The following is an 18,082-nucleotide window of genomic DNA, read 5'->3' on the forward strand; positions in this document are numbered from 1 at the left end:
TGACACAGAAATGTACACACAGCAAGCCTTTTATGGCCCCAGATCTGTGATATGCTTTGTAAGGAACCAACACTATCATTAGAAAACAAAGATGGACAAATATCAGGACCTGAGGTGGAATTTCAGAATTAAAACCTTAAAATAAAAATTGGGACCTTGCCCAGATTACATCTATGCCATGATTATGAAAGAAACTTAATTCTTTCCTAAGGGGAATAGGTAACTAGCATAGCTAAAATGATATGGTGCAGGCTTGTCCCAGAACTGGGGGGAAAAAAAAAAAAAAAAAAAAAAAAAACCACAATGAATTCACTATTTAAATTAAATTAAAGCTGTATTTCTTGGAAGCACTGGTTGACATGGGTCAGATGTATAGCACTGACAGATATGAACAACTGAAAAACTAATTACAAGCAAAAGTAGTAAGAAAAAGCAAATGATTCAAATGAAATCCTCAGGATTCAACCTGACAGCCTGCAGTAACATCTGGAGAAATGACATCCTGCTGAAATTCGAGCTAGTGAAACATTCAGGATTCATTGAAACATAGGCTTCTTTGATTTTGAGGTTCTAGGAAACTCTAAAATCCAGGCACACTTGGCATAGCCAGTACAGACTGAAGCAATGGGAACAAAATGACTTACTGGAACCAGTTTGTAGCAGTCATCATGACGTAGAGCGAACCAAGGAAGAAGACAAAGTGGAAATAGGAGTAGCTGTAGATGGTGCCTTCTCCCTCATCATAGATAACGTTCTGCCCTCCTGCAGTCTTCTCGTCATCGTAGTCGTCTGAAACGCACCAAGAGAACGGTCAGCAGGCAGAGGGAGCTTTGCTGTTTCCATGCTTGACCACCAGGTGGCTCCATAAAGCTTTCCTAACTAGTCCATTTCATTTAACCATCACAGCAAACATGAACAGTAAGCCAGTGTAAAACTACAAAGTCTATGCGATGAAGAAAGCTACTAAATATTCATTCTTACCTCCATCATCACTGCAACAAAAGCAGCAGCGTGCTCTCTGAAAGGATGACAAAGAAAAAAAAAAGGGCATAAAACTAAACTTGCCAAGTCTAAAAGACTCATATGTTTTTGAGCATGGGAAGAAAATTAAAAGTTGCATTAGTTACAAAGGCTCTGTATTAATAACAACATTATGATTAAAAGAATATCCATGGCAGCCCTATCCTCCCAAATATTGTACTGAAGACCCCCTGATTGCATTCAGCAACAAGAGCATAAATAAGGTCAGGATGTTCAATACCCCTCTGGCCCACGCCTGCATTAGGCATGGTGTCAACAGGTTTATGTATATCTGCTTCAGAGAGTCCTATTCTACAGGGACTAGACAAGCTGTGCATCTGTGTCAGCAATGGGTGAAGCTTAAAGTTGTGTCCACATACATTAGGACATATAGTAAAATTGTCACATCATTTTACAGTCCTGTTTTACAGTTTTAAACATAAATACCTGAATAGTGATTTCAATATTTGAATACTGGCAGCTTGAATGATTACCCAAGTATTTGAGACCCACACATAGCCCTATTCTGTGTTCTGCTGTCCTTTAGATCAGTATATGAAAGAAGCTCTCTGCTGTCCTTATGATTTCTATTCATATGTTGGCTTGTTTAAAAGGTCCTTTATGAGACAAAATGAAATTCTAGGAATTTTCAGCTTTGCTAGATAACGAATGCTACATCCCACTGATTCACAGCACGGTATTAAAAGGGAAGACTGCTTTAGAAGGTTTCTTTGTGTGGGCATTAGAGGGTCGTAGAGGAGACGCTGTACCTCATTTTCTTGCACAGAATTTCTGTACACTCGCAAAGCTGCAGAGCTCCTCTTCGTGGTGGAGGTCAAACTGGAGAGAGAGAGAGAGAGAGAGAGAGAGAGAGAAACTAAGTACAGGCTTTAGGAGGTCATCCAAATGCAGGAATTTTCTGTTTTCTTCCACTTAGTCAGAACCCCTCATGTCTGCTATCCTGCTGCTTAGAGAGAAGAGCGGGAGAGTCAGGCCTACTGCACTCATCTCTGCCATTTCTGCTCAAGCCGCTATTAATGCTGAAGATCCTTCTGGCTCAAGTGTTTCCTGGAACTCTATTTAATAGGCACTAGTTGAAAGTACTTTTTTTCTGCTGAAGTATGTTTCCCTCTGCATTTTGTGGTAGACAAAAAAAGAGAGAGAAGAAGTTGGAAACTCGATGGAAAAATCATTTCAAGTTGGGCCCTGGCTCTGAATAATATGTCTGACAATATACACATGTCACCAGCAATAACATCTGCCTGTAAATACACTCTCAGGCCTGGAAGAGACAGCTTCTGCAGACATGTCTGCATTTGATGGGAAACATATGTGAGGCTGCTGCAGTGTGTGTGTGAGGGAGCTAAATGAAGAAGGCTTTAATCTTCCCTTCAGCTTCACCAACGCTACCTGCTTTTATGTCCAAATGAACACAGTGGCATAACCAGATGATTGCATGTTTGCAGCCGCTTTTGGGTCCGGTCTCTTCACACACCCTTTTAAATGCCCTGGATTTGGTAGCGAGTTGATTTGCTTCAAAGGCGAGAAGCAGGAGGAGGTTTTAGTGAGGTTGGAACGAGACGAAGAGGCAAAAATGTAAAAAATGTAGAGAATTAGAATTGGATTAGAAACACACTTAACTGCCACGGCACAGCAGTGCAATACTTTTTTTTTTTTTTTTTTTTTTGTAGAATCATTTGTGGCATCTGTAAACACACACACACACTAGTGCTGGGGTGAGATTGGGGTTGGTGTACACCTCAGCACCTCAGGACAGTAAATGGGAGTTGTGTGTCTTGCTTAATGGCACTTCCGCCAAAAATGTTGAGGGAGGGGAGGGCGCTGTTCCTTTACAACCGCAAACCCTGCTTCCTGACAGTACAAGGGCTCAAACCTTGGCAATCTTCAGTACCGGCTGAGCTGTCTGATACTTGGTGTATAAAGCTAGCTTGGCAAGTGGGCTACAGATCCAAAACCATGGGGGTGGGGGGATTCTGACCTTCTAACAGCAGTTCCTTGATCTGAGTCATTACTGTACTAAAATAAAAATAAAAAAAAGTGGGGGTGTGGCCAGCCAGGCTGGTGGGCAGATCTTAGTTGTCCTGCTAACTAAGCTAACGCTAACAGCTTCTCTCTCCTGATTCAGAGCAGTTTAACAATTGTGTTTACTTTGTGTTCATGATTGCCTGTTGTGATCTTAACAGGTTAGTCTATTCCTAGGATAGGAATAAGTTTGTTTCTTTTTGTATTTGTTTTTTTTTTTAAGCCTTTAAAGGTACAACTGTTTGTGTGTTATTAGTTTAGTTAGACTGTGTGACTTTGATAAAGACAAGATCACATTGAATTAGCAATTAACCCCTTAAAACATCTATGGACCACAGACAGGCCAAAAGTCTTATTACAAACTTCTATTACCAAAGAATAGCCCCACCAGTTTGTACGGAAGTCCCTGTAGTTACTGAGTGATGCACCTTAGTGTGTAATAAGCCTTTGTGCTTAAAGTTAGGTTAAGGTTAATTCAGAAATCCAGGTAATTCCAAAGGGTGCACTTTCTCTTCCTTGCGACTGTAGAATGCAGCTGCTAGTACATATATGCACACAAATATACCGTGTTGCAGTGTGTTGTAAAAGCCCTGGTTGCAGGGAAAAAATAACTGATACAATGAAAAATAATAATAGTTTCAAAAGTGAATACCAGGAGTACAGCACGCAGCCGAACAGAATTGCCGTTCCCACGCCCTTCACTATCTTGCTGTCACTCTCTGATCCGGAGTTGAAGGGAAAGACGCAGACTGTAACGTTTACTCCATCTTGCTCCACCACTGAGAAAGAGAGGGATAGGGAGAGGAAGAAAGGGGGAAACAGGAGGGTTAATGGGGAAGAGGGTGGTGTACATCAGGGTGTGGTAAAGTTGGTTTGAAAAGCATTCGAGAAAGCTACTGTGTGGTAAAGGTTTTTAAAAGTGGCCGAAGCTTCCTCAAGGCCTCATTTAAGCAACCACAGTGGCTTGTTAGATGATACTCTCCAGTGTAAAATCAAGCACACACCCAGAGGCATACACACAAAAAGCAAACTGTACTCACTTTCTATGGGTTTGCTGGCCAGGGAGGAGAAGGTGAGGTACATGACGTAGACACTGATAATAGCTGGTTGCAGCAGGCCTGAGGTGGGCTGGACTGTGGAGAGAACAACATGGCAAACAAAGGCCTGATTAGGTGAACACATTCAATACAGTCTGACCTTCACAGAAGGTCTTAGCTAGTCTATAAGCTTCTGTAAATGTCTCCACTTTCAAAGCAGTTTTGCATTTGGTTCCAAGTACAGTACAGTTCCTAATCCTTAGACTTTTCAGTATAGAGGGTCTTTAAGTATAGAGACAGTTTGCCATCTTTTCCATAATGCATAACTATGTCAGTGTCCAGCACTGGGGGAAAGCTAGGCACAGGCAAATCCCTTGACCCTGAGGCAGGGCCACAACCATGCCAGACACTGATTGCACTCCCATACATGGCAGGACATTGATCAGTGAATACAGTCCCTTTCGAAGCTGCTGCTGCTTTTAGCATTGTGGCTTATATTTGTCCATTTCTATAAATAATGGTGTCAAACGGTCGGAAACCACACCAGCAAGCTCATTTGAGATTACTAAACAATTTAATGTGGTCTGAGATACTTGTGTGATCTAGACCATCTGTGTGATGCCAATGAGTGGCTTAGAGGTGTGATTAAGTTCAAAACTTGATTAACCATTGCCAGTATTCAAATTTTGAAACCATTTAAATCTGTATATATTATTTTACACTAGCTAGAGGCCAACTATTCTTTCTATGGAGCAATGGACCCCTCATCCATAGGAATAAGCGGTGGGGTGGCTTTTGTGCATCCACAGCAACTACCAACAACCTTGTAACATCGTAGCAACCACCTAGATACCATACAATGATTATCCACTGTAAGACACCCCTTCTAACCCCTTCATTGCTGACACAGATGTGCAAATGCACAAACAGCTTGTCTAGAAAAGCACAGAAAAATAGGACTCTCTGGAGCAGATAATCATGGACCTGTGGGGTATAAAGCCCCATAGGAGTGGATCTGTGTTCATTGGAATGATGGTTGGTGCTCCACCTAGTGCTTTTAGGATGAGTTGGGGAGTTAGGAATGAGGTGGGGGGTAATTATCCAACATCCTGACCTCACTAAAACTTGTTGCTGAATGCAATCAAATCCTTACAGCAGTGCTTTAAAATCTGTTAGAAAGCCTTCAGTGTACAATCAGTTACTCCAAAAACAGGATATACTCTTTTTTTTTATTTATTTTTTTTTTTTAATACCTTTGATTTTGGAAGAAACAATGAATGAGCAGGTGTCCCAATACTTTTTGTCCTTATAGTGTATCAACCCCATATCCCCTAACCAAATAAAGCCCCAAATCCTTAGATTATTATATAAAAGCCATTATTTTAACATCAAAAACTGCTATAGCCGGACCACGTGCTTCCTTACATCTGCTCTGTCGTGAAGAACATTGTCTTTGGAGACTCAGCATAAACAGGCTGCTGGTCCCCACCCATGCAGTATGTAAACAGAGTCTGTGCTGGATAACAGCAACAAAAAGTGCGTGTTCTGAGTTGCGGATGTGCGACTCACATGTCTGAATGCACGGGGAGATGGCCAGCAGTGAGATGACTATACAGAGACCAGAGTTCACACCCAGGAAGATCTTGTTGAGGAAGCAGGCCTCAGCATGTGTGTAGAACATGGCCATGAAGACCATGGCCCCTACAGCCACGGAGAAGAGTACCAGCGTGACGAAGGCCAGCGCTGCATACCACAGCTTATTATACTCCACTCCTGAAGTCCTGCAGAGAGGGATAAAGATAGTAACATTGAACACCTAATAACCACCGTCACCATCAATGAAAGTCTAAGTAAAAAAAAGGGAATATATATGCTATATAGTTGCTACTGGACTATAGCTGCTGGATTCACATTGTCAAAAAGTGAAAAATGACAAACATGGAGATAGAAGGTTTTGCGTGACAGTGACAATATGAACCTTGAACCTTCACTTTTTGACATTACATGAATTTGGCAGTTATCCTTTATATTCTTTGCAATTTCATGATGAATGGACCAATAGAAATGCTCCAAAATGCTTTGGAATTATCTGTTTACACTGACGTATATAGAAAGTTAAGTAGGCAAAGTTGCTGTTTTAAAGATGCATAATTTTGGCATGACCGTGATGATATGTAATAATCTCATATACGGCACATTCAGATAGGTAATTAAACCTAAACGTAACCTTAGCAACCAAAGAGAAATGGTTTTGCTACTTAATTTTAGGGGAAAACAGTTTTACAAGGTTGCAGCTTTGTTTTGTGTCTAGTTTTTCTATAGTCAGGACATTTTTCCCTGAAATTCTATTAACACACACGACTACACCCTTGATTTCCTTTGGATTTGGTGTCACATGGTGTCTCATACAGTATGGCCTGTCCTCCAACACAATCAGCCATGAGTCAGATGTATTTTCGGTCTTGTCATGCTGAGGGTCCGGGTTTGTTTCGAGTTTATTTATTGTGAACTGGGGAAAGGAAACCGTGCTTACTGTCTCTGCCATGTGCTTCCTCTCTCGCTCTGCCTCCCCCTCTTCATGTCAGCAGCACAAAACAAGGCCCAGTCTGCCACAGCAGCCCACATTATTTATATACACAGAGGCTAAAGCCAGCTCTTAGGACCACCACTACAACACCGCCCTGCTGTGAAAGACTGGCAACAAAACCTTAGTGTTCTGCTCAACAAAAAGACAGAAAGCAAGAAAAACCTTGTATCTCCAAATTGACTTTACAGAAGAAGGAAAAAACTTTAACTTTCTGTAGAGGTCAATGTAAAAAGATTTTATTCCAAGTCATTTTGGAGCATTTCTGTTGGTCCATTCACAAAAAGCAACTGTCAGATTCACATTATGTCAAAAAGTGAAAAAAGTGATTTTTGCAGAATCAACGACAATATGCTAATATTGATCGATATATGCGCAATTTTTTTGTATTTGTAAGGGTAGCACTGTGGTTCAGTGCGACTACCATTATAAAGTGTAGGTAGAGTAGGTCTCTTGCTTGTTCCTCAGAGGCAATATGAAACTGTCAGCTGAGAGAATTGTGATGAATTCATAGCACATGAAGCTGCTGTTCGGCTCACTGGGCTTTTCTGCGTTACAGTATGTTTTTGGTTATGTGAGACGTTTTAAACACATCTCTGTCTCTCTCTCTCTCAAAATACTAAGCAATAGAACAATTAAAAAAAAAAAGGAGCTCTCCACCCTTAGGCCTATATTATTAGTGTACAGGAACCAGACCACCCAGCCAGCCCAGTGCGCAATCCTCCTTGCTTTGGAAATTAGAGGTAGACAGACTGCGCCCTACACTCCCTCTGTCCCGTCTAATAGATTCCAGTTGCGTTGCCTCAAGTAAAAAAAAAAAAAAGGAAGGGAAAGTTGGACAAGGGGCTGGAAACAGGAAAATGGAATTATGAAAAAGCTTCCAAGTGCCTGATAGGTTTTCCACTAGTGATATGACAGCATGACAGAGGGAGGATTAAGAAAACAGTGAAGTGTATGGATGCTGTGATGGATTCATCTCACCAGTTTTGGTTCCATCTGTGAGCAAACTGGACCAGTAGCATGAGCTGAATCAGTAGGAACAGGAAACCCCCAGCCGCTCCCACGTAACGCCACACTGCGGGGGGGGGGGGGGGGGGGGGGGGGTGGGGGGGTGATAAGAAGGGGTGAGTGAGGGAAGGAAATAAAAAAAGGGGAGGACCGAGGGGGGAAGAGAAAGGAAGTGGAAAAGGAGAGAGAGGGAGGGAGTGAGGGCAGGTCAGAGGAGGAGTAGATATACAGAGAGAGAGAGAGCATTGAGACATCATTCTGAACAGCTCCGTTAGTTCCCTCTCTGACACTAAAACAGTGGTGGTCTCCTTCTCAGCTCTGGTGGCTCGTCTCCAGCTTGCGACTCTGCTCTGCTGGCAGACGCTAGATGATATAACATCAAAGTATCACATAATTCACACAGACACAAGTCAGTGACACCATTTATGACTTCAAGCAGTAGACACAGGAGGTGACAGGACTTCATGCTGGCTTGCAGATGTTCTACAAAACAGCACAACACACATCGGTGTCACATGATCTCTGGGAAAACCTCCCACAGTGCCTGTTCGTAAACTTTTCCACAGTATGTGACCAACCACTGATTAGGGATACACAGTATGCCGTTATTCACGCTCATGATCTTCACATTTTGTGGTCGGTTTTAAGGTGCTTTCACACCTACGTTGTTTGGTCCAGGTGTGAAAGGTGTGGTGGGATCATGCCGGTTCATCAAGATAATCACATACTGAAACATGATTTTGGATTAGAGCTGCAACAAATGACAACCCTGACAGTCGAATAATCTATTGAGTAATCCGAATAATCAGTTTTCAGACTCATCAAGGTTTAGTTTAAAAAGGATCCAGTACAAAAGACTGCAGTTAATTAGAGCCTGTATGCGCAGAACATCAGCTAATTAACTACCCACATATTTTGAACAGCACTTGGAAAGATTGTACTGTAGATACTGTAGAATGCTGAGGTACACGTAAATGATGACTACACGAGGTCTGCTCTCCAGTACAGAGTGGACTGGACTGGACATTTTAATACAATGTAAATGATACAATGATTTGAATGAGTGCATATAATCAGTATTGCTGGCATCATCTACAACAATAGTTATCGCTAAGAACAGGCCTAATACATCTACTCTTTTTGGATGACCTACATTGTGCCGAGCGTTTTGGGTCACTGCTCTCTGGACCAAAAAATAGTCACCCTGCGTGTTCGAGGTGTTAGTAACTTCTGGCTTCTACAGAGGGCGTTGCACGAGGATGATTGGGCTATAAATATCAGAAGAATTATTAAGGACATGTCCATTATTGTATTGTTCAATATTATTATGGTATATATATATATATATATGTTCCGCTCCCTCTCACATGGTACCTTTTAACCGAACCTCGATCACAATAATATTAATTATGGTGATACTACTGCAGACAGTAACTGTTTAGTCTGTGTTTAGGACAGCAGTAGCTAGGCAGCATAAGAAGGAGTGAATGTAGAGAGAGAGAATTAAAAGCAAAGAAGAGCAGACGTTCTACTGTACCTTCCAGAAACTGCTCTTCGCCTGGTATGAAGAAGCCTCCTGCACAGCAGGCCAGCAAAGCCAAAAACTTTATGAACCAGAATCTGAAAGGATCAAAAGAGAAAATAGTCAAAAAACTAGGGCAGGCGCTGCCAGTGCTCTTGGCTCAGGCTTGGCCTCAAGCAGTCAATTTAAGTGAAAATGTGCAGACCAGGGTGCTTCACAATCCAAAACCGCCTGGCCTTACTTGACACTCATAAATGATGAATAAACAACGTGAGTAAATGACTTCCACAACACCTTTTCAGACGTTTTGCGTACCGTTTTATTTGGAACAAGGCTTCCTGTTTACTATGCTAGTATTTTATTAGAAGTGCAGCTCCAACAGACTGCAAATAGGCATCGTATTTGGGGCTTCGGCCTGCTCTGCTCTGAAGGCCTGCAGCATGCATTCCTGCACTTGTACTCTGCCATACACTTCCCCTTTCTCCTCCACGTTATTTGCATACAACACAAAGATCCGATTATTGCGATGTGTAGAGCTCTCGCCGGGGGCTAAACCATCGAGCCTGAGGAGAATAAAGCTCACCTCCCGATGCGGTTTCCTCCGGACAGGGCTTTTAATTAATACCCCCATTCAGTGCAACAGAAGTGGGCGGATAATGGAGTTTAAGGAGGAGCACGCAGACGAACAGAACTCATGGGGAGCTGGATTAGGGCAGCCAGCCAAACGATACACAGCCTTGTAGACCTCTGATGAACCTAGGATGGCTACAGAACCTCCTACAGAGCAAACGGCCCAGGGAGCAAAGGCATTGAGAAACAAGGAGAGTTTATAGAGAAAACAGGGTGGGGAGGTAGAGCACAAAATCTGCCTGAATTTTAACATCCAGTCTGACCCACGGCAACAACAAGGGAATTCCAATAATTGGACTGCAGATCAACGCTCTTCATTCCTAATGATAGTGAAGCTTCAGTCCTAATCCTTCTTAATGATTCCCCAGAATTTACCCTGTAGCTTCATTCTTGCTGTGACTTTTAAATAAAAGACCTATAAATAAAACCAGTAAAAAAAGTAACAAGAATTAGAAAGAAAAGCAACACACAGGCCTCAACAACTAAATGCACTATATGTCCAAATGTTTGTGGACACTCCTTCTAATGAATGCATTCAGCTACTTTAAGTTGCACCCATTCTGCCACAGACAAACAGCTTGTCTAATCCCTGTAGAGAAGTATTGCCAATAGAATAGGACACACTGGAGCAGACAGCCCTGAACCTGTTGGCACCATGCCTAATGCCAGGTCTGGGCTAGAGGGTTATAAAGCAGGTGTCCAAGTACAAGATCAGGACTGCACTCTCTAATGGTCAACAGCAGCTTCAGCAGTTTGATTTGCAAATGTTCTTTTTTTGTTCTTGTTTTCTTTTCTCAGTATGGGCAAAGATCAGCTCTCCAAATCAGATGTTTTCGTCCAAAACATGAAGTGAGAATGGAGCTTAATTTTCTTCTCTCTCAAAAATGCAACCTTTACATTATCTAATGGGGACAGCTGTGGAGATCTTCTAGGTTCAGCTTGTCAGGGGTCCAATTCTTTCTGCATTTTTAGACCTCCAGTTTAGGAAACTGTTTTTTTCACTTATTTTCCTTAGATTATCGCTAATCTCTTCTTAAAAAAAAAAAAAGAAAAAAGGATGACCTGTGCTTAATGGCTGTTTTGACTGAAAAATTCAATAAGTGAAGGGTGGCCTCTTTTGCACAAATGATTTCCAGACGTCTGATGCACACCTTTTTGGCTTTTTTTTCCCCACACATGCGTGGGCCTCAAGAACCTCTGTGCCAACAATGACCCAAAAAAACATTTAAAGTAATAAAAGTTTAAAAAACAAAACAAAACATGGAACAACTAAGTGCAGGCCAAATTCTGGTAAAGTGGGAGACTCACTATGAGAAAGCAGAAGATGAACTCTGAACCCAACTCAAGTCAAGTCTCAAGTTGCCAAACAAGAGATACGATGTCTGGACCTGAACATGATCAGACATGTCCTGTCGAGTGTAGATAAATAAAGGGGGAACTGGGATAGAGGAAGGACTTACCCGTTATGGACGGCCGCCCGACACCCTGTGCTTGTTCGAACCCGGATGGTGAACACTGAGAAGAAGAAGAAGAAGCAGGCCATGCCAAAGCAGACTTTGTACACGGCAGAGTAGCCCACCAAAGCACTGCAGTTTTCTCCCGCGTTCAGCTTGGTGCACATCTGAGAGTAGAAAGGAATCTGAAACAGAACAATGTGGAAACAGAATGAGGCTCTGTAAGGAACACGGATTACTTCTACGTTCTACTAATGTTCTACTAATAACCTCAGGCCAAGCCAAACCAAAACCAAAACAGAACCTGTGTAGGAAAACTTCCAGTCCAATTAAAATGTTTGGTGCATACGGTGAGCTTCATTGGGACACACAGAGCTCTGTATAATGCTCTGGTTGTTATTGTATAAACAACAGTCAGCAGTGGTCTAGACTAACAAGCGATAAAACTAACAAGAGCATAGTTTATAGGTTGGTTCATCACACTTTCAGTCTGGTAACCAAGCAGAAGCTAGGGCCCAATATTTGCCATTTTACAGATAAGCAGCATCTACTTTTTAACTTCTTTCCATGCCAACAAAAACTGTATGTGGAAGGTAGGGACTTTAGCACTGCCAATTCCCACCCGTTCTTAGCTTCTCTAGCACTAGCAATACTCCAGACACTAGCCAGCCACTGTCTCAAATGCAGCATTGCTAGACAGACAGCGCGCTCTGAGGAAAGCACTGGGTCCCCATACCAGTTAATAGATGGCCAACATCTTTTTTTTTTTTTTTTTTTTTTTCCCCTTTTTGTTCGTGATTAGGGGAAAGCACATGGCGAATTGTGCTCTCTCTGACTCTGGTCACTGATGGCAAAGCATGGCTTAGGATTCGAACTCGCGATCCTCTAGTCATGGTGGCAGCGCTCTTAAATAAAATCTACGTACAAAAATGAAAACCTCTGCTTCAAGCTATGTAACAGTCACTGCCCTCATACTTCTGACAACAACAAACATTGCGATAGTGGATTATCAGGTTGTGATAATGCACTTACTACCAAAGAAGACGAAATTGGCAGCAATGCACAAAAAAGGGGTGTTTACAGTTCTGACATAAGTATGACTGTTTTTGCCAGAGGTTCTTCTTCATCGCGTCCATATGGCAGTGGTCATGTCAAGTTTGAACTATTGGCTACACTACCCCCTGGATTTTCAGTGGTAATGCTTCGTTCGGCCTGTATCTTTCAGAAAACGTGCACCAATACAGCCTAAATGAATGCACGGACAGAAGGCTCCACCCGTATCCATATTTACCGCTGGGTGTAAATAAACATTTAGGCTGGATTGCTTTTCATTTATATTAACAGGAGCATTTTAATTAGTTTCACTTAAATTATATTTTAACATTGAAAGCTTCATCAACCCTCCCAAAGAAAAGAGGAAGACAGCCTTGCTTATTTGAAAGAAGCAGGGTCTCCTAGCACCTGTGTCATTCACACGTGCTGTAATCAGACACCAGTCGTTCTGAGCAAAGTTTATCATGCCTGTTGATAACTTGCTAACACTGATGAAGTAGGACCAAGATCCTCACAAGGGAAACACAGACCAAAGCAGATTGCTGCATTCAGAAATGTGGATCTAAGCCTATTATTGCGACCATTTTAACCTTCACGCTTCTCTCTGTGGGATAGGACAATATTTTCACAGAGCCCAAGGTCTGTCAATAGCAAACAAGAGCCATTTTGACTTGCAAACAAGGATGGGGATGAATAAATAATGACCTTCCTCTTTGATCAGGCACCTCCAGCAACACTGTGCAACGCCATGAATTAGAAGCACAGCAACGGCCATTCAGTGTGGCGCTCTTTGCAGAACAGCGTCCATGGATCCCTAGTCTTTTCTCAGAAGTGTAAAGAGCTGAACTGGGTTCAGCCCTTTACAGATTTCTTTGTGGCTTGTGAAATGATCTTTAAGAAGAGGGCAAGAATAGTCCTAACTGTATATTTAGTTTCCGTCCTGACTGCCATGTGTGACCTGTTATTCTGCTATAGAGGGCCTTTTTAAGGCTATTTTGAGACATAGCTACGGATCCTGGAGCTGTTAGTAGAGCAAGGCTCTCCCTGGCATTTCTACTGTGTTTTGATCTGCATATTTAGGACTAATGCTGTCTAAAGACTTTCTAAATAAATAGTTATTGATTGAAATTCTCCAACTGGTGGATAAAAAACAGTGGACTAGGAAGTCTTTTCCTAGAATATCAAAGGCGCTACATACGACGTGTGACATCTGAACTTATCTTGGCATGTAATTAGTGTTAGCTAGGTCACTGTTGCTACAATCGCTGCTGCTAAGCCAACCAAAAGTGAATGTCCATCACAAACATTCACAAAGAGGACAAAACAATACTGCACCATTTCTGTGAAACAGCAAAAAGAAAGTCAGTTAACATTCCCCACCTATCCAGCAGGAATAGAGTGACATCCTCATCACTCTTCGAGCCTTTCAGCGTTCAAAGGTCTGTCCACCATCGCACCGCCCCGCCAGTGTTTACACACGTTTTCGCCCTCACCGGTTTGTTTGGCTTTTGTTCATCAGATCTTTTCCTTTCTGGCTGTTTCTCAACGTTCTCTCCTTGATGGAGCATGTGGTTAAACACATAGCGTGTGCCAGATACACAGTCTTTCCAGCCTCTGTTGCTGATTGGCTGGAATAGTGCCATGTGTCTCAGCTTGAGCCATTTTGTTTCTCATTTACAGAGCCAGGTGTAAACATGAACGGCGGACTTTTCCCCAGCGTGCGAATAGGCCGGAGAGCTAGCGAACTGAGAGGAAACATTAGCTGAATTTTAAAAATGTAAACAAAAAGGGTATGCAGGGTTAGTTGTTGTTGTTGTTCAGTTATAAGGTTATAAGCCTCTTTTGGCTTTGGGCTACTTGAGCCTCTAAAGGCTACCTTACAGAGGCCATTACATGAACAGGTGATGAAAATAGCAATAGCTTTAAGATAAAAAGATTTTTTGGAACATATTGGAACATATAGGTCATAGATTGTTTTTTAACCATTAAATTTCATTGCTTTTTAAATTGAATTAGTTGAATATGGCAGTTGTTCTTTATATTGTGTCCAAATTTCATGAATAATGGACCAATAAATCTAAAATGACTATAATTAAAGAGTATATTTTATATATTTTTATGTTTTTGTTTGACATTGACTCCAATTTAAAATTAAGGTTTTTCCCTGTTTCTGTAAAGTTACCATTTTAGACATATAGTAAAGGTTTTTGAGTGACTTTGTCAATATAAAACTTGTGTAGGTTCACTGGTGGTTTTGTATAGAAATTAGTAATTGGCCATATTTGTGTTGCAAACATTGTGACCCCTGATTCCAATCACCACTACTGCATTTACTGTAATTATGACATTTCTTAGACATTTTGATGAATCAGTGGAACTCCCCTCTCAATTATGGTGTTTTCCTGCACTGTGAAGTACTCGCCCAGACTACAGTCACTCCAAACCACTGAAAATCGCTCCACAAGGTCTGCCCATTTCTCCCTTCTTCTCCACCTTGAGGTCATTGGAGCTCTTTTGAGGCTTTTCTGTGGGGCGGCCTTGTTGTGGCCGAGCTCGTCTTTTTTAGCCTCTTGTTCTCACATGGCATTTACACAGTAGGGAGTCAACAGGCGAGCAGTGAGACAAAAAGAAAGGCTTGGCCAGAGCACAATGCCTGGGTCTACATTACACACCCTGCTACAGCATTCCTAAGCTAACACTTAAAACCCATACAGATGGAAAACCTTCAAAAATAATCAGCAGCTCCACTGAGAGGAGTAATGGCGCACTGTGGGTACATACATACGTTGTCCAAAAAGTCTCTTTTCTTACTGTTATGTGAAAAGTTTATTGAGCTTTAACATGGCTTTCGGTTTCCTGCAGGGCCGCTTCGTTACGTGGTGGACTCCTGTGGTTTGGACTAGAGTGCTGGCTGACTGTAGATAATGCCTTCATACGTCTGAAGGCCGTCTCTGTCAGCAGCGAGTGCTTTAGAGGCCATCCCTAGCAACACTGTAATTAAACTCTAAAAGGAAAGAAAAAAGAAAAATTCTCCCGTGGCTGAAAAGGCCTTTTTTCCAGAAGATGTTTTCATTTAACTGACAGCAAGATTATTTCTCTTTTTAGAAGGATGGAGAATAGCTTTCTTTGGGATGGGGAAACTAGGTTTACACCACCCTCCACCAACCCTGGCACCATATCTCTTGCTAAAAAGCTAAAAGGCAGAGGAATAGGTCTGTTCAGCTGTGCTTAATAACTGTTCAACTGAGCAGCAGAGAAACTGGCCATATGTTCTATGTGGACAGAAGTGTAGGACCTCTAAGCAGGCATGTAATACAGTGTTGCTCTGTGGGCTCTCTTGTTACACCAAGAATGGAAGGGCAAGTTTGGCCAATAAACAGTAAGGATGTCCCAATCAGCTTATCCCCCCCCCCCAATCAGATCTGAGTCCCTTAATGCTGAGCGTCAGCCAGTACTGATCCGTTCTTTGTGTAATAATACAGTCAAACAGTTTAGATAAGATGAGCTGCTGATTAACACTGAAATTATCTTTATTTTTAATAGCAGGTTCTATAATTAAACATTCTGGACTGACTGATTTAGTTTAGTAGATATCTTATAATCCAGTCTGACTCACCTGCCTGACCAATCAGCTCCTAGCTCCTTTACAACACTGCAGTCAAGTCACTTTTATGTGTGTAGTGGTACAAACTCTGGGCTGATACCTGTTGTTGGTCTTCTGATGTGAAATAACTGGTTTATAGTGGGTGAATGTGCTGTGATTTGGGTTTCTATAGCATGTGTGTGTGTTTGGTGTGTTAGCATTAGCGTTAGTCTCCACTCGGTCCTAAATTAGTTCTTCAGTGCTAGTTTAAAAACAGAGAACGGTTCACAGAGTGCGGTTCTCCTGCTGGTAAAACAGCCTTTCAGTGATATCTGAACCTTTATAAAACTGTTATGTTTTCATGCTCCACTGTAAAAATAGCTCCACACTGCAGACTCTCTACTCTTTTATTTACCTTCTGAGAACGTCCGCACTGCTGCTGGCTGGACATCTATTAAAATATGCCTGATGATGTACTTGCTACAAAAACAAATGAAAGACACCAGTTCTGCCAGAGTTTCTTCTTCGTCGTGTCCAATATGGCTGTGGATATTTTACGCTTGAACCATCAGCTAAGTTCTTCATGATCTGTTTAGAACGTCTCTGTTCTGCTGGATTTCAGGTCATGTACTGTAGCTTTCGAAGCTCCAGTACGTTCTAAACTGTGCAGCCTGAATACTGAGGTTAGAGGATATCACATGATCACTTCACACCTATATAACACACTCTCTACTGGCTTCCTGTTTCGCTCTGAACTGATCAGAAAATCCTCGTCTGAACTGTTCAATGTATCCACGGTAAGGGATTTTATTTGATTTATATTTCTGTATTATTCTCCATATTGCTTTTCTCTCACAATGTACACTAACATATCTGTTCCTAGCTGTGTGTTTTCCCCTCTCAGGTCACCAAAATATTTGCTTGGTCAATGTACAGGTCATATCTTGGAATACTTACAATAGGCAGTGTTTATTTTGATAATTAGGTGCTGGGTGATCAGAAGCTTCTTCCAGGGATGTGAGGGGTTTGATATTCAAAGAATCACAGACACCATAAGGCCCTGCTCCACCCCACTGACTAATTGTCAGGCTATGAGCTTCCATTACTTATTAGCAACATGTAAAACATGTCTAGGTTGATCAACTTCTTTGAGGGTGCATGTGATTTTCACCAAACTACTGCTTTTAATATGGACACCATTAAACTGGAATGAGTGGGGTAGTCTCAGTTCGGCCTCAAAATGGCCTCAAAAAGATGTGAAGCATTAAAAACTCACGTGATCCCGCATCTCCGTCTCCACGGTGGGCGACATCATGATGACGCAGATGATGGTGACCAGCATGAAGTAAAGGGCGTACATGAAGCGTGTGCTGGTGGACTGTTTGATTTTGGGACAGCAGCCGCAGCACAGCGAGCAGGCCGCCGAACCGCAGCAGCAGGCCAGCTACAGGAGAGAGAGAGGGAGGCGGACATGTCAACAAAGTGCACTCTGTGCTAATGACCGTTATTCAGCCAAAGCTGTTGTTCCTCTTTCATTAAAAGAGCTTGAAGACAGAGGTTTAACCATGTGGATCTCATCTGCATAATTGTCAGGTCTGCCTAAATAAATAAGTGGATAAGGCCTTAAAGTGATGTTCCCACATGTGAGGCTAAAGCTTAGGCTGTTATCAGCTGAACGATGGCTAAATTAGAATGAAGGGGTGTTATCTGCTCTGCTGAGAAAGCATGCACACATACAGACACAGGCACATACACCTAGGAGAACCTCATTGGTCATTTTCACTTGTAGCAGCAAAAACAGCCCGCTCCTATTGGACGGCACAGTGAAGGTAGCACTGCGCTGTTACTATGAAACTGAGATCAGCACATGACACACGTTAGCCGCTGCAGTCAGAACATGAAGTCCTGAGACCATAACATTACACAGACTGAGAGTGAATATGCTGTTATGCTGAGGCGCCATCATAATGAACCCATAGGCAGAGAAGGACTGGTGTAGGACAATACCGATGTGGTAGAACTGATAAATGACTGGCGTTATATCCATTGTAAGACTGGATCCTGTATAACAGTGGGTTCCTTGTTGTCAAGCAGGGTTTTTAGAAAAAAAAATATATAATAATTATGAATTAAACTGAAATAGCACAT

General features: G+C 42.1%; 1 protein-coding gene across 1 annotated transcript in view; it reads right to left on the reverse strand.

Annotated features, from left to right (window-relative positions):
* The window catches only part of serinc5 (serine incorporator 5), a 30,757-nt gene that overhangs the window by 3,621 nt on the left and 9,054 nt on the right, over positions 1-18,082 (reverse strand). The window contains exons 2-11 of the mRNA XM_072665096.1: positions 17,211-17,378; positions 11,305-11,483; positions 9,230-9,312; positions 7,666-7,759; positions 5,670-5,881; positions 4,104-4,196; positions 3,716-3,842; positions 1,791-1,860; positions 982-1,018; positions 645-789 (exon numbers count right to left, since the gene is read on the reverse strand). Coding sequence (XP_072521197.1) covers positions 645-789; positions 982-1,018; positions 1,791-1,860; positions 3,716-3,842; positions 4,104-4,196; positions 5,670-5,881; positions 7,666-7,759; positions 9,230-9,312; positions 11,305-11,483; positions 17,211-17,378 — 1,208 coding nt within the window. The remainder of the gene's footprint in view (positions 1-644; positions 790-981; positions 1,019-1,790; positions 1,861-3,715; positions 3,843-4,103; positions 4,197-5,669; positions 5,882-7,665; positions 7,760-9,229; positions 9,313-11,304; positions 11,484-17,210; positions 17,379-18,082) is intronic.

Source organism: Salminus brasiliensis, chromosome 20 (genome assembly GCF_030463535.1).
Source record: "Salminus brasiliensis chromosome 20, fSalBra1.hap2, whole genome shotgun sequence".
Classification (NCBI taxonomy): domain Eukaryota; kingdom Metazoa; phylum Chordata; class Actinopteri; order Characiformes; family Bryconidae; genus Salminus; species Salminus brasiliensis.